This window comes from Sceloporus occidentalis, unplaced genomic scaffold, assembly GCF_023333645.1.
Source record: "Sceloporus occidentalis isolate IW3139 unplaced genomic scaffold, rSceOcc1.0.p SCAF_5, whole genome shotgun sequence".
Lineage (NCBI taxonomy): Eukaryota > Metazoa > Chordata > Lepidosauria > Squamata > Phrynosomatidae > Sceloporus > Sceloporus occidentalis.
Genome location: NW_028316985.1, coordinates 37,259,022 through 37,283,720, shown reverse-complemented (window position 1 = coordinate 37,283,720; position 24,699 = coordinate 37,259,022). Strand labels below are relative to the sequence as shown.

The following is a 24,699-nucleotide window of genomic DNA, read 5'->3' as shown; positions in this document are numbered from 1 at the left end:
GAATCACAGATTTATCAAAGCATCAGTTTTCATGGACTACAATCCATCAAATGAATAAGACAATAATATTCAGTGGGCGTGTATGTGCATATGTACACACACACACACACTGTGCTTCAGATGAATTTATTATAACTCATGGTTAATTAAGTTTGTTAACCATAAGATGCCACATGTTTTGTTGAAATTCCGGATAACATTTCATGCCTTTGGTGAAGTGGTCTATAGGTCACAAAAGTTCATGTTATAATAAAGTGGTTAATAATTAAGTTGCCACAGGACCAGTTTTGTAGAAGACTGACATGGCTACCCCTATAGAAATCATATAACAGATCACTCTTTTACCTATGTAAATTCCCTTTGTGGCTTTCAGGGAGAAGAGCATAGTTTCAGGAGGAGTACTATCAAAGCAGAAATCAGGTAATTAAAGTAATTACCTGGCTTCGGAGAAATCATCAACAGGTAGTATTTGCTAAAGACATGAATTCAAGTGAGGAGTTGAATTTTGCAATGTACTGGATCAAGACAATTTGAATCTTCAACCATCAACCACGCACAGTGATAACCATTTCTTCTTTCCCCTCTAAGAACCCAATCCCTTGAGTAAATACTGTAACATCACCTTATCAACTCTCAGATTTGAAAGCATACATGCAAATTAAGCACTTTTTGCTAATGTTTCCAACTTGCCTAATTTATTACAGACTGCAGAATTAAGGATTTAATACTCACTGGATCCCATACATATAATCTGATTTGACTAGGTAAAAGCTGATGCCACTGTGAATGAAAGAAAGCCCCATACTTAGGTGAGACTTAAGCCTGGAAATGATTAATTACAGGCACTTCAGCTTCCAGAATCCCTTGGCTAGCATAACCACTGGTCATGCTGCCTAGGGGGATTCTGGAAATTTTAGCCTAGAAAAGTCACTTTTTCCAGCTTTGGATGACACTGAAGATACTTACTCTGTGGGGGAACCAAGATTTTACTGTTAATGGCACACCAGCCAATAGGATGCACATCCACAGTGCCCAGGTTGACCCAGAAGTCATGGCTGGAGTCATTCTCAAATCCTTCATAACGTAGTAGTGCCTTGTATCCTACCGTGATTGGGAAAAGCAGAGCATCAAGTCTTGAACACCGTACTTCTTCTTTTTTCAATTATAACAATTCTTTCTGCAGAAAAACTTCTCTGTCTCAGAAAAGTTAATTTTTTCAGACTACATCTACAGGAATCCTGCAGCCAGCATAGATTATGTAGCTGTAGATTCAAGAGAGTCATTATTAAGATATCATGTTATGTTTCCAAATGGCAAAGTTAATGTAGAAAGTTGTAGTTCAGAAAAGCAACTTTCTTAATCTACCTCCTAACACACAGTTTCTACCTCTAGTTTTAGAAAACTGTTCTACAGCCCACTGTGTGCCCTACAGTTTAATATGGTTTAATAATAGCCCTCCTGAATCATATGGCTGGAACACAGCATAGCATGGTAATTAATCTCCCCATGGGTATTCCATCCATGTTATAGATGCATGCATACTCCATCCGTGTTATAGCTTCTCTATTACGTGCCTTTCTCCACCATGATTATCAGGATTACCAAGTATGCCCTCTTAACAGGCATACTTGTTCAGGAGCTCTGCATGTACAAGACCCAGGTGCTTCAACTTAGAACAGGCATGGAGATATTTGGACTTCAACTTCCAGAATTTCCCAAGCAGTATGGCCAATAGCAAGGGACTATGGGAGTTGGAATGCAAATATCAGTAGGAAAAAAGCTTGTCCATCTCTGAATTGGGGGATTTCAAGGCACACAATCTAATGAGCAACTCTCCCATCCTCAAGAGCCTTGCAATTTCTTACATGGTGTGAAGAATGTAAATGTCATATCATATCTACAGATAGTGCTAGGGTGGAGTCAGTGGTTATGATGTACACTGGCACCAATGAAACAGGGAAAAGCAATTGTAAGGTCCTAAAAGCTAAATAGGTTTAAATACCAAGACCACTAAGACAGCTTTCTCTGAAACACTGAGATGTTACATAGGAAGTGCCAGCTACACGGGCAAAGATGAGGACCTTCAACATGAAGATGAGATTGTGGTGCATGGAGGAGGTTTCTAAATTTGTTTCAATGAGGAACATTTAGGAAAGGCTTGGTCTGACCAAACGGATGGGCTCCATTTGAACCAGAAAGGAGACACTCTACTGGCAATTGTATGAAAATAGTATTTTAAAAGTGGGAAAGTAAGTGGGAGAAAACCCATAGGAGCTGATTTTGATCACCCAATTGGAGGATTAGGTAGAAACAGGTCACATGTATTCAGGTATTGTATACTATACCAGTACATGCTATAGTTTTCACTTTGGGTGCAAACGCCTCATTCTGCTTTGTTCTGATATTGGGGTACGGTGTGGATGTAGTTTCATTTTCCTTCCTTAAGGATTCCCTGGAATCTCCACCAAGGAAAACCCAGACTACCTCCAGTGGTTGGGCTCGGAGGACACTAGGATTCCCAAGAGAGCCACTGTACATTTGTTCTCCATTGTCTGGTATGTTTTTGTACATTATTTTATTTTTTTTAATACAAGGAGTAATGCATTAACATAATTCTGGTGTAATCCTATTAAGGATTAATGTCCAGGGAAAACACAGGGTTCAGAAAAAGTTTAAAGACTAAATGAAGAGTAAATATACAAAAGTTTAAAGAACAATATACAAAAGCAGAACTGGGCAAGTGTTGGTTCTTTGGGGGGACGGCATGGGAAAAAATGGTGGAAGTGGAATCTACCCAATCTAGATGGGTCGTGATTCCATAATAGCGTCACTATGTAACTGAGCAATTCTATAATTGTGTGATTACAGCCATTTAAAAAAATCATGGAATAGGAGGTGAAGCAAACAGGGCGGTATACCTGATACTGTCATATTTCAAGGGCAAGAAAGTAAACTATTGCTTTGGCACTGAAGTACAAATACAGTGATGGTGCCAAACAGTATGTTGCCATTCTGCTACCTTTTCAAGTGTAGAAATGGCTTTCAAACAGAACCACTATAAATAACTGAGTAGTGTAATAACAGACTCCCTAGCGTAGGGGTTTTTATACCATGGCTAAAAGTTTCTGAGTAAAGTCGGGGGAAACCAAAAGATATGTTTTTTCACAGTTAGTGGCCGTAACAGAAACATGATGCAATCAATACAGTAATCTAGGAATAAAAATGTTATAGGAAGACAGACAAGGACTGTTGGAGGCAGCCAGTGTCACTTGATACATACTGAGTTAACAAAATAAATATCTTTAAAAGGGGCAACTTCTTCACAGAATGGCACTATCAGCCCCCTCGCCCAGTTAGTTTAATACTGGAGCTATGCAATTGCAATTCACAGGCTAAAGAAAAATGTCCTGGGTGTTCTTGATGTCATGGAGGTATCTAAAGGAGAAAGTAACAGGCAACTTCAATTACCTATACACAGACTGGATACATGCATGTTCCACTCACAATAAATAAGAACAATTATTTACATATACTAAACCACTCTCCCTTAGAATAAATAGTCATGGAACCATCCATGAAGACAGGAACAACAGAGTTCTTCCTAAGTGATGTTAAGGATCCATAATGCAAGAGGCAATGGTGCCTAGTATATAAATTGATGATGATGAACATCAAAAAATTACACAGCCCAAACTGTTTGGAAGGAAACTGCCCTTCTTGCCTAATACAGAGGGGTGACAAAAAGTGAATTGAAAGGGAAAAATTAAGAGTCCAATCTATTCAGAACACTTGGGTGTTAACTCTTGTTTTCTTGAAAATCTACTATCAAGGCTCAAGTTAAAGGCAGATTGCATATTAAAATTAAAAAATCAATAAATAAAACGAGTCTTTTCTGCTATCTCTGTCAAGAGACCCACCTGCAACCCTAATCACAGAGGCAATCCAATACACACGACTGGGAAGGACAGCATCAGTATTCAACACTTCTACCTTCATCCCTTTTATTACATCCTCCCACTGGTCATAAAGAGGCACCTACAAGATGGAAGGTTTGGTGAAGAACAGGGTGCATTGTGGGGAAAAAACAGGAAAAGAAAAGTCACAGAAAGAGCAGCAAATCATTAGCATTATTTATATTTACATGTTTATACAGTCAAAGTAGTGAGGGAAGTGTATATTAGAAATGGCACTATAGGTAGCTTTTTGTGGATTTTTCGGGCTATGTGGCCATGTTCCAGAAAAGTTTCTTCCTGACGTTTTGCCAGCATCTGAGCCTGGCATCTTTCTCTGAAGATGCCAGCCACAGATGCTGGCGAAACATCAGGAAGAAACTTTTCTGGAACATGGCCACATAGCCCGAAAAACCCACAAAAAACTATAGATGTCGGCCATGAAAGCCTTCAGCTTTGCACTATAGATAGTTGATAGATATCTATAGCTGTGGAATAGGTATAGCTTACTGTCTTACATTTCTAGTCCTCATGACTGAAACAAAAAATCAGAGATGAGAAAGGGGGCATTTTTTGCTAAGACAGTAGAGGGAAAATATTTCATTAAGACAGTGAAATTGTTTTGGTTTTTGTTGTCTGAAGACAGACTTTGATATAACAAGTAACAAAATACTTTTTGGGGTTCTTAAGGAATATGTTCTATAACAATCTTGGTTGTTGTTGTGTGACTTCAAGTCACTTCCAACTTATGGAAACCCTGAGGCTACCCTCTCGTGGGGTTTTCTTGGCAAGTTCCTTCAGGGGGGTTGCCATTGTCATCCTCTGAGGCTGAGGGTATATGACTTGCCCAAGGTGGATTTCCCATGGCTGAGCTGGAATTTGAACCCTGATCTCCAGAGTCATAGTCCAACACTCCAACCTCAACATCATGCTGGCTCTCAACAACATATTAAGAGCTTTCTATGAAACCATCACTTTTTCATTGTTACTGGCAAAACCCCAATGTCTTATGTTTTTAATTTATTCTTCATATTTTAAGATCTTTGCAGAGCCTAGCTGTAACTTATTTTCAACAGGGTGGGAACCCATAATCCTCCAGACCATGCTGACATTAAATGACACACACATTTTAAGAGGCCAGAAGCTGCACCAAACCTGCGCTCCAGTCCTTAGGACTGTAGTGTGGCTTTGGCGTGGTTTCCGGACTCTTAGGACACATGCATAATTTAAACAGCATACCTCCAAAGTATTTATTTTGGCCTGTCTGTATGGGGCCATTCTTTACTTTTTATCGACACAGTATGCAGTTTGCAATGTAGCTATTTAAAGTCATATTTATTCTATTTATTCTATTATTATCCTCAAGATTGCCTTACATGGCAGCTCCTACTTTTTCCTGGTTAGGCAGTCTGTAATGGTATTCTGCAGAGTGGGAATCTTTTCTGTTCATCATGGTTTTCAAAATCATCCTGGAAAAGCACAACCAAGCATCCTCAGAAGACAAAACAGAAGCTGCTCAGATTCCTCCTCAGTCTCTCATAACTAGAGTGGGGTGGATTAACCACACAAGCTGCAGCATTTTCTCTGTCACAATTTCAAGTGGTACAACATCACTACCAATTTTGATTTGGGGCAGAAAACCTGACATGTTCCTTAATTTTTCTGCAATTTGGAAGAAGGAAATCAAATCACCATATTTCTGGTGGCTGTTTTGGTGTTTTTAAGATAAATTTTAAGGCAGGGAAATTTTAAGGCAGAAAAATAAAATAAAATGAGGGGAGCTTTTTGGGGGAAGGGGTCTCTAAGGGTGGGCTTTATGAACTGCAGAATGGGAGCCAGGACCCACAGACAAAGTACACTTTCTTCACTTCTGATGTAGAGGAATACAGTACAGCACATTTAGGCATGATGAAAATCAAGAGAATGCTCACATGTTTGAAACTGCTAACAGGTGCAGCCTTGCATTCATGGTCCTGCAGGTACGTTCCCCAGTCAAACCCTGCAACGACAGCTACAAGAGGATACAAGAGAGCACGAGGACCATCTCAGTATAGAAGGCTCAAGGTTGGGAAACAAGTGCAATGAAACGGGTATAACAATAGGCATGAACATGTCTTTCATTGAAACAGCATCCTGTTCCCAAAACAGGATGCATGTTTTCAAAATGCAGAGAAACCTTCATCCATCATAAATGAGAACAGTAGCTACATCTCAGGTAGACAGAGAACAAAATAGGCAAGTTGTTTTTTCTAAATCACTTCCCAAAAACCAGTGCAGACTGTACAGGGAATATCACAGAGGTCAGGAGCAAAATTCCCTCTCTGCTTCCTGACCATCTTACTGTGATTAAGAATTACATAGGTGTCTATACCAAAGGCAATGGATAAGTCTCCAAATTCATGACAGTCCTAAAAACATTCATGTGATGTTTCTTGAAGTGAAACCAAGTACCATCACACTTTAAACTCATTCTTTAAGACTGCAGTCTTCATCTTGAGATGCTGCACTAGCTATAGATAATGTGGCTTTTAACATGTGGTCAGCATGGTTTTCAAACTTTTCTGTTTCTCCCACCCCACTCTGCAGTGCTGGGGATGCTGATTATGGCTTCTAAAGTATTCAAAAGTTCACTTTTTCCAATTATATTTTAGTGATAAAATAAAGGTATTATTCAATCCCAATTTTTGATAGATAACAATTTTAGCCATGGATAAGGATAAGTAGTTCCCTTTTCCACTAAGTCGGCTAATCATATTCAGTCCTTAGTTCAAATCTGAGCACTAGTGCCTATTTAATATATTTAAGAATGAGATTCCCATGAATTCTGTGTCAGCCCGAGGTACTGAGAGATAAAACATACTGATGAACAAAGTGTTAAAGGCAGCTACAATGCCCTAGTTTTTACAAAAAAATTATAAAGAATCACCTGAACCTGCCCTGCATACTCTTATGTCTAACAGAAGATGGCCCAAGTAAAAATATTACCTTAGTTACTGGGCGTCTGAACCAGGAAAAGATGCAGAAAGGAAAGCAGAGCTTACAATAAACTAGGGCAGAAATTATTAGGAAAGAAATCTGAATTCTTGTTATAAGGGACGAATAACCAGACCTTCAAAATGTTTGTTTGTTTTTTTTTTTTTTTTTTTTTTTTTTGGACTATAGCTCTTAGAATTTCACAGTCATTTTGGCCAGTGGTTAATTATATCAATGCAGTTGGCCCTCTAGCCACAGGTTCTGCATCCATGGATTCAATCATCCATGTATACACATATTCTGCATCCACAGATTCAACCATCATCCATGGCTTGAAAATATGCCCTCCCCCCCCCCAAATAAAATAAAATAAAATAAAATAAAATAAAAATCCAAAGAGCAGAGCTTGATTTCGCTATTTTATATAAGGGACACCGTTTTGCTATATTACTGTATATAATGGGAATTAACCATCCACAGATGTTGATATCCACAGGGGGCCCTGGAACCAAACCCCAGCAGATGCCAAGGGCCCACTGTATAATGTATAATCAATATAATGTATCATTTGCACATTAATACTTTTCTCTCTGTTCTTCTTGTTGTGTGCCCTCAAGTCATTTCTGATTTAGGGAGACCCTAAGGCAAAAATACCAAGGGGTTTTCTTGGCACAATTTGTTCAGAAGGGGGTTGCCCTTGCCTTCCTCTGAGGCTGAGAGAGTGTGACTTGCCCAAGTGGGTTTTCATGGCTAAGTGGGGATTCAAACCCTAGTCTCCCAGTCCAACACTCAAGCCATTACACCACACTGGCTCTTTTACCTCAGTGGGTATTTTCATTTAAAAAGAAATGCTTTTTCATATGCACAGCTCTGAAGAACTTTCTATTTACTCCACAGTTTGAAATAGGTGACAGCACTTACCATCCTGGCCAGTGAGTGTTCCATCTGCCAACTGCCCAGTTCCCTGTGTATGGAGAAAAGCCCCAATTTTAGCAGACCAAGCTGCCTTGTGCAAGACTTTGGCTTTTTTTGTAGGTGGTTTACCCTGTGAAAGTGTAACAAAACAATACACAACAAAAAGAAGACATAGATGGGTCAGATCGAGCAAAACAGACAAATCTTGCTGCTTCCTTTGACATGATCTAATAAATAATAATAATTTTTATTTATATATATCACGCCTCTCCCTGCGGATCGAGGCAGGAGTACAGCACAATTTTAAAATTACAGTTAGTTAAAATACATTCTCATGATAGAAAATCTTAAAAACACATCAAAAAACCTAAACAGGTACAATATCAGCAACTAATTTCCCATAAACGCTCTGAATGAAATGTCATCTTAAAGCTGTTATAGCAGATCTGGGGGATAGGTTCGCCGGAAGAGATCTGTCTTGAGTGCCTTCTTGAAGGCATCTAAAGTGGTAATAAGACGGATCTCCTCCGGCAAGCCATTCCACAATTTGGGAGCCATAGCAGTAAGTGCCCTGTGGGAAGTAGATCTTAGTCTGGTCTTTGGATAATCCAATAGATTCTTCCCAGTTGTTCTGAGAGTGTGGGGCAGATTGTGTAGGGAGAGGTGTTCCTTCAAGTAACTCGGGCCCAAGCCATGTAGGGCTTTAAAGGTAATAACCAACACTTTGTATTGCGCCCAGAAACTAATCAGCAGCCAGTGAAGATATTTTAGAACTGGTGTTATGTGGTCTGACCTGGCTGCTGCATTTTGCACCAATTGAAGTTTCTGAACTTGATACAAAGGTAGCCCCATGTAGAGCGCGTTACAGAAATCAAGGCAAGAGATTACCAGTGTAAGTACCACTGCTTCAAGGTCCTTTCGGTCCAGGTAGGGACACAGTTGGCGTATCAACCGAAGCTGGTACCAGGCGCTTCTGCTTTTGGCCATCACATCTACTTGAGAAGATAACTGTAGAGATGGATCCAGAAGAACCCCCAAACTGTAAACTTCATCCTTTAGGGGAAGTGTGATCCCGTCCATGACTGGTTGACAAATCTCCATCCCTGGACTTAGGGAACCTATCGCGAGTACCTTCGTTTTCTCTGGATTCAGCTTGATTGTTTCCCCTCATCCAGCCCATTACCGACTCAAGACAGGCATCCAGACAAGAGGTGCCATTCTTAATCACTGCAGCAGTTGGAGACATAGAGAAATAGATTTGGGTGTCATCAGCGTACTGATAACACTGCACCCCATGTCTCCAGATGATCTCTCCCAGCGGTTTCATGTAAATGTTAAACAGCATGGGGGACAGAATGGCACCCTGAGGGATGCCAGATGTCAGCTCTCTCTTAGGAGAGCATGAGTCCTCCAGCTTCACCATCTGGAATCTGCCTGAGAGGTAGGACCGGAACCACTGGAGTGCAGTGCCCCCGATACCTAACTCCCTCAGGCATTCCAGAAGGATACCATGGTCGATGGTATCGAAAGCCGCTGAGATGTCCAAGAGCACCAACAAGGTCATACTTCCCTCGTCGATGCCCAGACGGAGGTCATCGACTAAGGTGACCATGGCTGGCTCAACACTGTATCCTGTCCTAAAGCCGGTTTGAAATGGGTCCAGATAATCAGTTTCATCCAAAACAGCTTGGAGTTGGAGGGCGACTGCCCTCTTGATCACTTTGCCCAAGAATGGTAACAGGGAGACCAGTCTGTAGTTATTTCTTATCAGGGGATCTAAAGAGGTTTTTTAAATAGCGGTTTAACTATCGCTTGTTTCAATTCTGATGAAAATGTTCCCTCTTTAAGGGATGTGTTAATTATGAGGTGTAACAAAGTTTTCATCACATCCCCCCCCCCCCCCCCCGGACAGTCAACCACGATGGGCAAGGATCGAGAGAGCATGTCATCCTCTTTACACTTTCAAGAAGTTTGTCCACTTCATCGGTATTTACAAACTCAAAATGATCCAGTATAACTGAGTCTGCGGAGTCACTGGACACCTCTCTTACTGATTCTGTTACAATGTCCGTGTCCAGATCAGCCTTTATCTGAGAGATTTTATCTGCAAAGAAGTCATTAAAAGCATGATAGCAGGCTTTAGATGGTTCTAGTAATGGGTTCAGGGTGGAAGATGGTTGGGTTAGCTTTTTAACCACCCTGAACAGCTCTGCCGGGCAAGACTCTGAGGATGCAATTCGTGCAGCATAGAAAGAATTCTTTGCTGCATCAATTGCTTCTCCATATGACTTCAATAGGTTCTCATGGAGTGCCTTGTCAGTTAAAGGCTGATGTTTCTGCCAGTGGCGGTCTAGTCGTTGTGTGGCCCGCTTCATCTGTCGAAGATCTTCCATATACCAAGGTTTTTTATTTGAAGCGGGCCAGAAAGGACGCTCGGGAGCGATACTGTCTATAGCCCTAGTGAGGTCGTTGTTCCAGGTATTAGCCAGGGCATCAACAGAATCGCCGCCATTCCCAACCATAAAACCCTCTAAGGCTTCTTGGAACCTTTTGGATTCCATCAGCCTTCGAGAGCGGACCATTCTAATAGGTCCTCCATCCCTGAGAGGGATATGGGTGGTAGCCTTCAGTCCCACTTTGACCAGGAAATGGTCTGTCCGTAACAGAGCAGAGGTCTGAATTACCTCTGCCCACGGCTGTTCCTGATCCGTACTAAATACCACATAGAATTTATTACCTACACAATGTGTTGGACCCGAGACTAATTGAGACAGGCCCATGGCTGTGATGGAAGCCATGAACTCCTGAACCGCACCTGTAATATCTGATAAACCGGCCTCGAAGGGGATGTTGAGGTCCCCCAGGACAAGAAACCTAGGGGACTCCAGCACCAGCTCCAAGACCAGTTGTGACAGCTCGGCCAGGGACTCTGTTAGGTTACGGGGTGGACGGTAAACCAACAGAATCCGCAGACTGTCCCTAGCCTTCAGGGTCAGGTAAATGCACTCAATGTAATCTGTTTTCCGGATAGGTTTCCTGGCCAAGGTGATGGTACATTTATGGACTAAGGCAATTCCTCCCCCTTGTCCACTTTCTCTAACCGGTTCCTAATAAACAAAAACTATTAAACTAGAAGAGTTGCCTTGTTAACCTATTTAAAGGCATCTACAGGGAAGCCTTTCAGTACCATAAACACTTGCAAATGTATTATTTCTGCAGCTTTCCAAAGCTAAAAGTGACTTTGTCAGATTTATGTAATGAGATGTGTCATGGGTTTTACTGGCTACAACCTCTCTCATTACATGTGTCTGACAAAGTAACTTCTAAACTAGAGAGGCCCATGCCACAATACCTTAGCTGGTCTTTAACATTCCCAGGGAACTGTTTTTAGCATTTAAATTAAAAAAAAAAAGTTATACAATTTCTTTGCCTTATGGATTCTGACTGGATGGCATGATTTTAGTTTGTAAGAGTGGAAGAAAATAGAACTCTGTACCTGAAAGTTTCAGTAATCATTTATACAGGAAATTCATATAAAGAGAGTGTGTGTGTGTGTGTGTGTGTGTGACAATTATATATAAACTCCTTACTGAGTAAAATCATCTCCTGTCCAAACTGCTTTTATATGCTGAGATTATGGAGTACTATTAATTATCACTCTTTTCTTCAGCTAGTGGTCCTGTTTTTTTCTTTCCCTCAAAAGCCTCTTCTCATATAGGAATCTTAATCTGAAATAAACCACCTCTGGTTGAGCAAACCTAACACATAGAGAAATCATTATTTCTACCAAGGGTTGTTTATAAAAACATCTCCCTTTCTGTGTGTAATTAGGCAAGCTGGGATAAGCACTGTTCCCAAATTCTCTAATTGAAATTATGCAAGAAAGATTTTAAAAGTCCCCACTCCACAAAATCATGGACTGAAAAGATTAGGAAAGGGATGAGGTGCTTGTGATCTTCATACATTGTGGAAACATAATAGTCTGTTTCCTACAACCAGCACAGCTATACCTTTAGGAAATGATTGGTGTTAATATTAATACCTTTAAGTATGTTGATACATAACGTTCAGGAGAATTCAAGATTTTCTAATCCCTGAGAAGAACTGTTACCAAACATTTCCAAATCTGTTCACTGTTACCTAGTGCAGCCTCTTAGCACAGGCCTAGTGACACCTGAGGTCCTTATTCCGTAGAATTGCTTTTAAGAATACAAGAAGGGCTACTGCTGGTGGGATCGCTGGGGAGTGACACATGGGCAAGGGCCTGTCTCCCTGCAGCCTCTTTGATAAATAGGGTAACCAACTGACTAGTCCTGTGTAGAGGACAGATGTACAGCCAGCAAAAGGAGGGAGGTAATGCTACTCAAAGAGCAGCCATTTAAGTTATACAGGGGACTGGGAGATATGGAAATGGGAGACAGATGCACCATCATAGGATAGAATGAACGATAGGGTGTTAGTCACCCCTAAACTGTCTACCATCCCAAATAATCTGGACAGCCATGGAAACAATCCCCCCAAGTTGAAAATGCTGCTGCTGAATGCCAGGTCACTGAATGGTAAAACAGCTGCCATTCGGGTCTTGATCCTGGACGAACAAGCTGATCTGACCTGTATTACAGAAACCTGGCTGGATGAGGCTGGAGGGGTTAATCTAGCTCAGTTTTGGCCACCAGGATTCTCTGTGCAGCAGCAGGCAAGACATGGGGGGCGAGGAAGCGGAGCTGCAGTGGTGAGGGCAGGGAACCGTCTATTATCACCTCTGTTGTAAGCCGCCCGGATTCCCAGTGATTGGGCAGCATATAAATAAATCCTATTATTATTATTATTATTATTATTATTATTATTATTATTATTAATATCTCCCTGACCAGGCATCCTATCCTTCAGTTTACATGGTCAAAGTGTGTTTATTTAAAGATGGGCAGCCAGGATAACTTAGAGATTCTGTTGGTGTATCGCCCACCCTGCTGCACAAGCCTCCCTGCCTGAGCTAGCCAGGGTGGTCTTGGGGATGGTGTTGAAGTACCCACAGCTTATATTGCTGGGAGACTTCAACATCCATGCCGAGGCATCAGGAGTGGCTCAGGACTTCATGACTGCCATGACAACCATGGGGCTGTCCCAAGTGGTATCTGGACCCACTCATGCAGCTGGGCACGCTCTCTACCTTGTGTTTTATACAGGGGGGATGATGGTGATCTGGGAATGGAGGAACTTTCTACTGTTTTGTTGTCATGGACAGATCACTTTCTGGTCAGGTTTAGACTTGTTAGAACTCAGAACCTCTGCAGAGGTGGCGGACCCATTAAGATGGTCTGCCCCAGGATGCTTATGGATTTAGATAGATTCCTGATGACTCTTGGGGAGTTTCCTGCTGCCTTGGCAGGTGGTCCTGTTGAAGCCCTGGTTGATCTCTGGAATGGAGAAGCTACCAGGACAGTTGACATGATCACTCTTATGTGTCCAGTCTCACGGAGTGTAGCTAAACCAGCTCCTTGGTTTCCTAAGAAACAGGCAGCAATGAAACAAATGATATGGAGACTAGAGTGACATTGGCAGAAAACTCAGTGTGAAGCCAACCAAAAACAGGCTAAAAACTACCTGAAAACATATGGTGATGCAATAAAGGTAGCAAAAAAGGGTTTTTTTTACAAAAACTTTTGGAGCTGTACAGAACTGCTCAGCTGAGCTGTTTCGAGTGGTCAGGGATCTGTTACAATCTGGTCCTATGGCGAATGTAAACCTGTTGAATGTAATCAACAGCTCGCTGTGAAGAATTTGCCCACCATTTCACTAATAAAATTGCTCAGATTTGCTCTGACTTACAGATGCTAGAATTGATACAGTATCGGCAGATATAATTTTGGCACCGGCCTGTCCAGTATTGATGGATACTTTTCAATTTGTGCATCCTGATGATGTGGACAAGATCCTTGGAAAGGTGAGAGCCACTACATATATACTAGACCCCTGCACTTTCTGTATAATTAAACAGGCCAAAGGAGGACTGGTAGCGTGGGTAAGGGAAGGGATCAATGCCTCTTTACAGCAAGGCAGAGTCTCAACATGCCTAAAAGAGGCTGTGGTAAAACCTCTTTTGAAAAAACCTTCCCTGAATCCTACTGCACTAGATAATTACAGGCCAGTCTTCAGTCTTCCACTTTTGGGCAACGTGCTAGAGCATATGGTGGCTTCTCAACTCCAGGTGTTCTTGGATGAGACAGATGATCTAGATCCATGTTAATCTGGTTTTAGGTCTGGTTATGGGACAGAAGCAGCTTTGGTCACCTTGGTGGATGAACTATGCAGAGAACTGGACAGGGGGAGTGTGTCCCTGTTGGTGTTGCTGGACCTTTCAGTGGCTTTTGATACCATCCACCATGGTATCCTGCTGAGTAGTCTCTCTGGGATGGGGCTTGGAGGCACTGCTCTACAGTGGCTCCGCTCTTTCCTGGAGGAGCACTCTCAGAAGGTGGTGCTGCGAAAATTCTGTTTGACCCATTGGCCATTGGCCTGTGGGGTCTCTCAGGGCTCAGTCCTGTCCCCCATGCTTTTTAACATCTATATGAAACTGCTGGGAGAGTTTGTCTGGAGTTCTGGAGTAAGATGTCATCTGTATGCTGACAATACGCAGCTCTATCACTCTTTTTCACCTAACTCCAAGGAAGCTGTTTTTGTCCCACACCGGTGTCTGGCTGCTGTAATGGAATGGATAAGGGCAAACAAATTGAAGCTTAATTGAGACAAGACAGTGGTGCTCCTGGTTAGCTGAAAAACAGATCCAGGAATAGGGATTCAGCCTGTGTTAGATGGGTTACACTCCCTCGAAAACTCAGGTTTATAGTTTGGGGGTACTTCTGGAATCAGCGCTGAGTCTGGAAGCCCAGGTTTAGATGGTACCAACAGTGCTTTTGCAAAGTTAAAGCTAGTGTGCCAACTGGGCCCGTTCTTGGAGAAGTCAGATCTGGCTACAGTGGTGCATGCCTTGGTTACATCCCATTTAGACTTCTGTAATGCACTCTACATGGGGCTGTCTTTGAAAAGTGCTCAGAAATTCAGCTGGTCCAAAGAGCTGCAACCAGGCTGTTAACTGGAGCTGGCCAGAGAGAGCATACAACTCCCTTGTTGCAACAGCTCCATTGACTGCCAGTCAGTTTCCACGCACAATTCAAAGTGCTGGTTTTGACCTATAAAGCCCTATACGGCTTGAATCCAGGCTATCTGAAGGACTTTATCTCCCTGTACGAGCCTCCCAGAGTATTGAAATCACCAGGAGAGGCACTTCTCTCTGTACCACTACTCTCTCAGATGTGTTTGGTGGGACCAAGAGAGAGGGCCTTCTCAGTGGTTGCTCCCAAGCTTTGGAACTCCCCCCAAGACCAGGATGGCTCCATCCCTGCTATCCTTCTGATGGAAGGTAAATATGTTTTTATGCCACCAGGCCGTTGCATAACATGGATGCTTTGTTTTTGTTTTAAAGAGTTTTAAATTTTAAAAGTATAATGTTTTTAATTGTTTGAATTGTTTGTTTTTAAACTTTGTATTTTCAATATTTTATATTATTTTGACTTTGACTGTTTTAGATTTATTAGCCACCTTGAGTCCCTGTTCTGGTAGGAAGGCAGGATATGAATGGAATAAGAAGAAGGAGGAGGAGGTGGAGGAGGAGGAGGAGGCAGCCCCTTCTGGATCATACTGGAGACCTATCTAGTCCACCATTCTGTTTATACTATGGCTAACCAGTTGCCTATGGAAAGCCTGCCAGTAGGATATGAAGGCAAAAGCACCTTCTCACTTAGGGGCCCTTATTTTCTCTAGCAACTAGCCTTGAGAAGCTATATAACCATTAGTATTAATAGTCACCAATAGCCATCTCCTTGATGAATTTGTCCAAGCTTATGAACATCTTGTAAAAATGCAGGTATCCAATTATATTTACTCACCAAATAATTTCTTCATGTTTGCTTACACCTAATTAAAAAAATTAACTGTTGCTTCATCAAAAGGGTCTTGCTCACCTGCAGCCTTGCTAGGATGCTGGCCTTCTTAGAATTTGAAGAGTAGCTTCTGGAGCAGGAGACGCTGCAGAAACGTTTGGTCTTGGAGAAGAAGGCATCTTTTGTGCCCACAATACCACACATCTCACAGATAGCTGAGGGAGCACAAATATAATAAGCCTTAGAAAGGCAAAGCAAATGAGTTCCACCAGGAAAGCACAAGACCATGCTGGCTGAAGGATTCTGAAAGCTGTAGCCTGAAAAAGAGCAAGCCTCCCAAGCTCTGCAAATAGGAAATATCAAACTTAGTTCATTGGGGCTGTCCTTCACAAATCTAGGAATAACTCTTTCTACTACTGTTAATACCACCTAATAACTAGGGCAAAGTTTTAATGGCAGGAACTTAAGTAGGTCATAAAGTTGGGGCAGATGGCAGCATAAGAGAAAGGCAACATAGGTTGCTTCATGCTGCTTGCTAACAGCAGTTGTTCTTGCTGTTGGGTCATCTGAATGAACAAACTGACAGGAAAATAGAGAAAGCAGAACCAAGTGTGTTTTATGATTCCACAAGGAATTAAAAGACATCAGTGAAGATATTTTATTACATTGGCTACTAAGAATGTGAATCTAACTAGAGAGAAAGCACATAGCTAGGTATTACAGCCATGGGTACTGTATCTGAAGAAGTGGATTCATATCCACAAAAGTGCATGCTAAAATAAAAAAACAGTTAGTCTTAAAGGTCTGCCACATTCCTTTTTCCCCCTCCCTCTCCTTTCCTTCTTTTTATCCTGCAAGACTAACACAGCTAGTTCTTTAATAGCTAAGGGTACTGCCCTGACAGGAAAGCAACAAAGCACAGCATGCATGTCTAGGCTTGGCCATGGCGTTCGAGAAGGAATCTCCCTCCAACTGTAAATGGCTAGGTGAATCTGAACATCTCACTCATTCACAAACCATAGCACACCACAGCACACAGACAGAGGCTACCCAAAAGCATTTCTGTATAGCATTACTCCAAACAGGAGTTCTAGCACATGGAATCTTCTTACAATGCAGATGGTCCCAATTCTAAGCATTTACACAAAGCTACATTCATCAGAAGCCAAAAACTTATAGTCTTTGATCCAAATTTAGTCATCTGTGCTACAGACCCACCGAACTCAATGGAACATATTGTATATAATCAGTGACTACAAAGTTTTCTCTGTGCCTCCTCTGCTATCATATCTCAGTTGTGGAGTGCACTTCTCTTCTGGGTCCAGTTGATATCGACAAGGGTTTCATTCCACCATGAAGTCAAAACCTGGTTTTTTATTAAAGTATTTGGTGCCTAATACTTTTTTCAAGATTTGCACACCTACATGGGTTCAAAGTTTTACCTTTTAACTTCATAAACTGTTTAATTTGCTTTTACAACAGTTTCATTATTTTACATTTTAAAATTTTAAGTGGCTTTAAATTGTTTAGCACTCAAAGATCTGATAATGTAAAGTGGATATAAATATATAAACAAACAACACATGTTCTATTCACTTCAGTAGGCCAGCTCTACTTGAGACTAAAATTAATTTAGATGAATAGGATTTATGAGTCATGAGTCACTGAAGTACCAGTGAATTCAGTGGGTCTTTCTACCATAAAGATATCTATATCTCAATTCAATTCCAACATCGGAATCATAACCAAATGGGTTAAGCAAGAATCTGTATCACCAAATGCACTACCACCTTCAGGCATTAGGAACTGCAACAACTCAAGAAACACATACTTTTGAATGATTTGAAGGCCATCATAAGGAAATATTTGATATGGCCTAATATGCTCCACTATGTGTATCTCAAAACACTTTATGCAACTCCAAATCATGTTTTATCTGCCTGTTGCTATTTCAGAATTTTCAAAAATATAGCAGTACTGTGAATCTGGGCCACAGTTACTTCACATCTCATGTCACTATAACTATTCTAAGTGCGTATTATACAAAGTTCAGGATACAATAAGAAAAAAATTATCTAGATTGCACCTTTTGACATGTATTTTATTTAGCAAATTTATTTTGAGTACAGAATTTGGATTTTCTGAGCACAAGCTTTGGTTGAGAAATAAGAAATACAGAAGAATTATATTCTTACTAATTTCATCAGTTTTAGCTAAAAATGACCTTGAGGTTATATTCTTTCCAAACTGTAACTTTTAAAAGGGTAAGCATTTAAATAAAATGGAATGTCAACATTGTATAATAATAAAGTATACGTACAAGGTTTCAGAAAATATCTGTATCAAAGTTTTAAACAAATAACATACAGAATGTTTAGAACTGCTGTTTCAAGAAAGATCTCTAGGACTGAAATACATCAAGGAACCTGCTGATGGTCACTGCATATGAAATTAATAAATTGAATTCTTTCATGTTAGTTTGTGCTCGTCTATGATCATAATAATAAAGGTTCTGATTCTGATTCCATGTTAATTGTTTCTTCACATAGCTGTGTTATACACCTGGGCAGCTATACATACCTTCCTGTCCTCTCGATTCTGTGGAAATGCATTCTGTGAAAAAAGAAAGATTTTACACAGAATGTGGCTCTCTGTTGTTGTTTTTTAAAGAGAAAGCTTAAAAAGTTATAGGCAAAATTTCCTAGCAAATAATTCTAACACCTCTCTAAACAGCACAGCTGCTTCATATTCCATCAGTTTTGGGCTTATTTCGCCACTAAACAAGGCACCAAGTACCTGGCTCAGATCCATTATCATCTGGCACTCGGGCAGTAGGTGTTTGGGTCTTTGAAAGGGACACAGGTAGTTCCGCAGCTTCTCGATCTGCTGCTTCATTTTCACTAGAGTCTTCAAGACAGGAGGTGCTGGCACTGTCTGCACTGCTGGTGTAATGCCGACAGCTATCATAACCCCCGAAAAGATCCAAGTCATGATCCTCTTCCTCCTCATCAATCTGCTCAAAGGATGAGGCTTTGCAGAGGGCAGGAGACTCCAACTATCAGTAAAACAGACCAGAGGACTTTGAAACATCCAAAGGCAGTAACACAGCAGGACAGATGGAAAAGAGCATTCACTTCAGTCAGCTGCAGAGTCACCCCAGTGGCCAGAAAAGGAAGGTAATTCCATGCATGGGGGTCTCATATTCCCTCAATACAAATCACAATCAGACTGTGGTGGGTGGGCAGGCATTTATATGAATAAAAAGGGAGCACAATAGATATAAATCAAGTATAAAAATCATAACTCAGTCTGAAAGAATCGAATATGATATACAAATGCATGCATACAATGACAGGTCTTTGTGGTTTCAGGACTTGTAGCACTACAGCTCTTCAAACTCTGACAATGTTTTTCATGTTTCCCATCTTTAGGGAACCCGGCCCAATTCTCAAAGGAATTTCCACACTTCCACTGTAGAACCACTACAGATTATAGAGCATTCTGGAGAAATCTTCATTAGCCCACTCTGAGTCCATTTCAACTGCTAAGCCAGTCAATAGGCCTGGCTATCACTTGAAATGAGGGAATAGGCCAGAATAGCATTCTTAAGTCCACTGCCCAATGACTTGGTCTTCAACTCCCATGATCCCTCATCAGTGGGCAGATAAATTCAGCACTACAGAGCACCAGGTTGGGGAAGGCTGGCATAGACCATGCTTAGTAACACCATCATCTTTCTAGCCTAGTGAGGGTATTACAAATCAAAATGTTTGCATGTCGAGAACAATCTTTCCCTTGAGGAATTCCTAAATAGCACCTGAATGGTTCCTAAGAAGAATATGCAACCATTTTATACAATGGGAAACTTACAGACAAAACAAATAAGACAATAAACAACAAGATAGTATCAAAAATTGTCTCTTTTGAAACATTCAGCAGAACATATTCTTTTAGTGACATTGTGACTCTGTTCCTCTGCCACTGACTACCAATGCACAGATGAGACAGAGAAACAAAAACATTGAAATATTGTGATAAATAATTAAATTTCCCTACAAATTTGTGAAGATATGGAATAAGATACATAGCTGCCATTCCTGGCATCTTTGGAACTTACTATCACCTCCACACTGGCCTTCTGTCTGAGGGACACTGAGTTGCCCAACACTAACCAGTGAAACACCTGCCCAAATAAAACTGAGAGGCTGAAATCCGACTCTTCTGTCACTGCTATCAACTTCCTATTCATCCTTGTCAAAACTGCACTTTTTGTCTACAAGTGTAGACCAACAAAAGAAGATTGCCAGTGTTAAATGCCATGAAGATGGAAACCTCACAAAGTGGACATTTCAATCTACACCTTCTCAACTCCATGGTGTACAGATACTGAAACATCTATAAGACTAATTTCTAAACCAACTGGCTTTTTTGAAATAATACTTCACTAAGCATTCTGTTTGATCTAAGCAGAGTCACACTGGGTTAGTAATTGGAAGGGAGACCACCAGTGAATAAGAAGTGCTGTAGACTATATTTTTAGACGAAGGAAATGACAATCCTCCTCTGAACAACTCTTGCAAGAAAACCCTAGCACAGGGCAGTTATAAGTTGGGGTTATCTTGAAAGCACATAACAACAAAGCACACCTGGTCCTTTGCATCACAGCTGGCAACATTACAAATCCCATTCAGCCCAACATCAAATAACAGACAAACTTATAAGTTGCACAACAATGTACTTCATGCTCATGATTTTAATGATGCCAACTTTTCATATACAGAGCAGCAAATGGATAGCAGTTTCACAAGACATTTGTGCATGTTCTTGTTCTGTTCATATGCTGCAACAGCAGCATAAAAAAGACAACCATGTTCAGTCACATACAACCATGAATGTAAGCATGGCTAATCTTTGGTTAAGACTCACAAAAGTATTGTGGAAGTTTGCCTCTGTAGCTACTGAGATACTCTTGTTAATCCTGACACAAGCATTCCTCTCTCTCCCATTGATAATGGATTGGTAAATAAAGACAATATAAGTTTCTTAGATTAGTGGATATGTCAGTACAATCTACATTTCTGAAAAGGAGGAGGTACTGACACAGTTTTTGTCATTCCTTGTTCTCATTCATGCAATATGACTATCAACAAACAACTTTTCAAGCAACACTTCTATAGATACTTTTTTCATAAATAACTATTAGTCATGACAGGTCTGCCTGTGTCACTTGAAGTGCATCTAATGATGATAACTCAGGGTGCTTTTATATTCCAAATCATAACAGACCACAAGGGTCATCCAGTACAACCCGCTGCCACATAGGAATACACAATCAAATCACTCCTGACAGATGGCCATATAGCCTCTGTTTAAAATACTCCAGAGAAGAAGATTCTACTGTACTCCAAAGCAGCATATTCCACTGCTTAAGCTGCCAGTGTAGATGAGCCCATAGATTAACTGACATGAAGATATGTTCATGTGATCTTCAGTATGTGGAATTATGTATTTCAGTGTATTATATACAAGGAAATCTACCTAGCATTGCTTGAGTTGATGCTGATTATTTCACATGGTAGCATCTAAGGTTTTGCTTCACACCAAAAAAAATTGACCCAAATCAGCAGTTTTCCAAGAAGTCAGCGATTTCCAGTAAGTGCTGAACTTGCCCAGAACTTTTTAAAATAACAACCTATATACAAAAATCATGCCAAATGTGTATTCTAGTGTAAAAGAAAAATAAGAAAAATCTGGTGTGTTTTGCTTGATAGATGACTGATTGGTGCCAAAACTACTAGAGTCTTTATTTTGGGTCCACCCCTGTTTCCTTCAGACTGGTACTGCAGTTTCACTGATCCATGACTGAAAAAAATATGTCCTCTCTAGCATTTTCTAAATCCTCCAGTGTGATTTTTTTACTTCCACCAGAAGTCATTCATTTCAATAAGGTTCGCTATTATCTGCGATTTCATGTTTCTACAGTAGGTCTGGAAACATATCCCTCATGGATCTGGAGGTCATAGTATATAACACTCCAAGTTTGGTGACCTTGTGCTCAAGCACAGACAGACAGACAGACAGAATTTAGAGTGATAGAATATAGAGTGACTACGTCCATTTACTTAAGAAGCCATCAAGCACTACTGTACTAATGAACTCCTTACCAAATCTCTCACAGATCATCTGGTTCAGATTCTTCCTATATCTTGAACTATCTCACTGTACATGTTTAACGTAATTCCCGAGTTTAACTTCAGGTTATTCCACAAAACATTCCATGAAAAGGTATGATACATAGCTGGAAAAGGCACAGAAGAGGATATCCGAAAGCATCAAAAGAGTGGAGTTACTCATCTACTAGGAAATGTCACGCTTGGAATTGTTTAGCTTAGAAAAAAAATACTAGAGGTACATACAATTATGCAATGTGTGGAAGAAATGGACAGTGAACAGTTTTTAGCCCTCTTTGTTAATATTATTCACAGAAATGATGAATGGGACAGAGCAAATAATTCAATTGTTGCTTTTACTACAAAAGCCATACAGTGGGCCCTTAGAATCTGCTGGGGTTTTGTTCCAGGATCTCTCCCCCCGGATACCAAAATCCATGGATGCTCAAGTCCCACTATATACAGCGGCAAAGTAAAACAGTATCCTTTAACAGCAAAATCAAGGTTTGCTTTTTGGATTTTTAAAATATATTTTCAGGTTGTGGATAGTGGAATCTGAGGATGCAGAAACCATGGATACAGAGGGCCAACTATAGTGATGACTGCCACTTTAGAAGGCTTTAAAGGGAGACTGGACACATTCACAGATGATGGTATTCCTTCAAGCATCAGAGGTGCTACGCCTTTATGAATCAGTTGCTGGTGGATGTATCAAGGTTTAGGATGCTATTGTATTAGTGTCCTGCTTGTGGGGTTCTTATAGACAGACATTTGGCCACTATATGAATCGAACGCTGAACCAGATAGGCCTTTGTTCTGACCAGCACAGTTCTTCTAATGTTCTGACATTTGTAATCCCTACATAAATTCCCCCTAGTACCTCCCTCTGCTTCTTGTTACTTTATCAAATTCTACACTTAGACTCATGTATTTTGTAATCAGAATTTATACATACTAAAATTAGAAAATAGTCCTACTAAATTCAGTGAGATTTAGGTCCAAAACAGACTGCAGAAATAATCCAGTTTGAGACCGCTTTAACTGCCTTGGCTCAATGCTAGGGAATTCTGGGAACTGTAGTTTTGTGAGACATTCAGCCTTCTCTGTCAGAGAGCTCTGGTGCCAATACCCAGGGTTCCCTAGCACTGAGCCAGGGCAGTTAAAGCGGTCTCAAACTGGATTATTTCTGCAGTCTGTTTTGGACCACTGTTAACTTTCGCATGTGTTCTTAGGGTTTCTTGGCAGATAGGGACAGGCTGATAAAGAGCAGCACCTTGAAATAACCACAAATGAATGGGCGGAGGTGAGCCGCTTGTGGATTCGAAACCTGGTCTCCAATGCTCAAAGCACTACACTACCATCTTAAACGAGGGCTGCATCTATGCTGCAGAGCTGCTGGGTTTGTCACCGCTTTAATGGCCATGGCTCAATGCTGTGGATTTCTAGAAGTTGTGGTTTTGTGAGATATTCAGCCTCCTCTAACAAAGGCTCTGGTGCCCCAACAAAATACAAACCCCAAGATCCTACAGGAGTTAAAGTGGTGCCAAACTCCATTAATTCTACAATGCAGATGCAGCCTAGGAGATGCATTTTATGAGAGATCATTCCCTGTAGCTGAAGATAAAACTATGCAAATTGACTTCTACTGACTTGCTTTGCTTCATCCCCAAATGTCCCTCCAGCCCCGGCCACGCAGAGACTGAGGTCCAAAACACACTGGAGAAATAATACAGTTTGAGCCACAGTGCTAGGGAATCCTGGGTACTGTAGTCTGTTGTGGCACCTGAGCTCTCTGATAGATAAGGCTGAATGTCTCACAAAACTACAGTTCCCAGAATTCCCTAGCATTGAGCCAAGGCAGTTAAAGCGGTCTCAAACCGGATTAATTCTGCAGTGCGGATGAGGTTTCCTCTTCCAGAGAGGTGTTTGGGCCTTAACTTGAAAACAGCAAAATCCCCACAAACAGCAGCAGCAGCGGCGTTTACCTCGCCGCCTCCTCCTCCTCCTTCTTCTTCCCGCTCCATGGCTGCAAGTGGCCGCTTCACGCATGCGCTTTCCGCACGGCAGAAGCCACCAGCTTCGCGGGCCTCGAAAGCCTATTGGTCCAAACCTGCTCCCACTGCAGCCAATAAGCAGCGATGGCTGCAGAAACGGCAAGACTTAAAGGAAGAGGTGGGGAGGGCGGGGGAAACGAACCCACCCGTTGCTATGGTGACCGCCCAGGTGCATTTCGGGAGCTGTAGTTTGAAGCAATAGTCCCCAAACTGGGCCCTTTAAGATGTTTTTTTCTTTACTTCTGCTCCCAGAAGCTTCAGCCATGTTGGCCCATAGTCTGGGATTCCCTTAAAAGAGCACAGTTTGGGGACTATTGGTTTTGGGTTTGAGTCTCAACTAGGCCATGGAAACCCACTCACAGCCTCAAGGGAAGGCCCAGGCCTCTTCTCTGAACAAACCTTGCCAAGAAAACCTAACTATAGGCTCACTTTGTGTGCCTTGGAGAAATTTCTAATCCTAAGGTGGCCCTATAAAGGGTTTTCTTCCTCTGAGGGAGAGAGTGTACCCAGTGAGTACACGACCAAGGCTCAAACCACTACGCCACACTGGCTCTCAAGGAGACATGGCTCACCATAAGGTTGCCATATGTCAGAAATGATGTGAAGACACACAACACACTGGGGACTGCGGAAATAATCCGTTTTGAGTTGACCCTACTTTCACTGCCATGGCTCAGTGCTATGGAATTCTGGGAAT

General features: G+C 41.3%; 1 protein-coding gene across 4 annotated transcripts in view; it reads right to left on the bottom strand.

The window, feature by feature from the left end:
• The window catches only part of L3MBTL2 (L3MBTL histone methyl-lysine binding protein 2), a 39,147-nt gene extending 15,172 nt beyond the window's left edge, over window positions 1–23,975 (bottom strand). For 2 of the 4 annotated variants that reach the window (XM_089523693.1, XM_089523696.1), the window contains exons 1-8: window positions 23,934–23,975; window positions 18,575–18,833; window positions 18,359–18,391; window positions 15,860–15,993; window positions 7,845–7,968; window positions 5,882–5,961; window positions 3,918–4,035; window positions 967–1,101 (exon numbers count right to left, since the gene is read on the bottom strand). In XM_089523693.1, the coding sequence (XP_089379819.1) occupies window positions 967–1,101; window positions 3,918–4,035; window positions 5,882–5,961; window positions 7,845–7,968; window positions 15,860–15,993; window positions 18,359–18,391; window positions 18,575–18,833; window positions 23,934–23,972 (922 nt within the window). In that variant the 5' untranslated portion in view covers window positions 23,973–23,975. Of the gene's footprint in view, window positions 1–966; window positions 1,102–3,917; window positions 4,036–5,881; window positions 5,962–7,844; window positions 7,969–15,859; window positions 15,994–18,358; window positions 18,392–18,499; window positions 18,834–23,933 lie in introns of those variants that run through there. The other 2 variants (XM_089523695.1, XM_089523697.1) reach the window with 2 other exon arrangements.
• Between the last annotated feature and the right edge of the window lie 724 nt (window positions 23,976–24,699).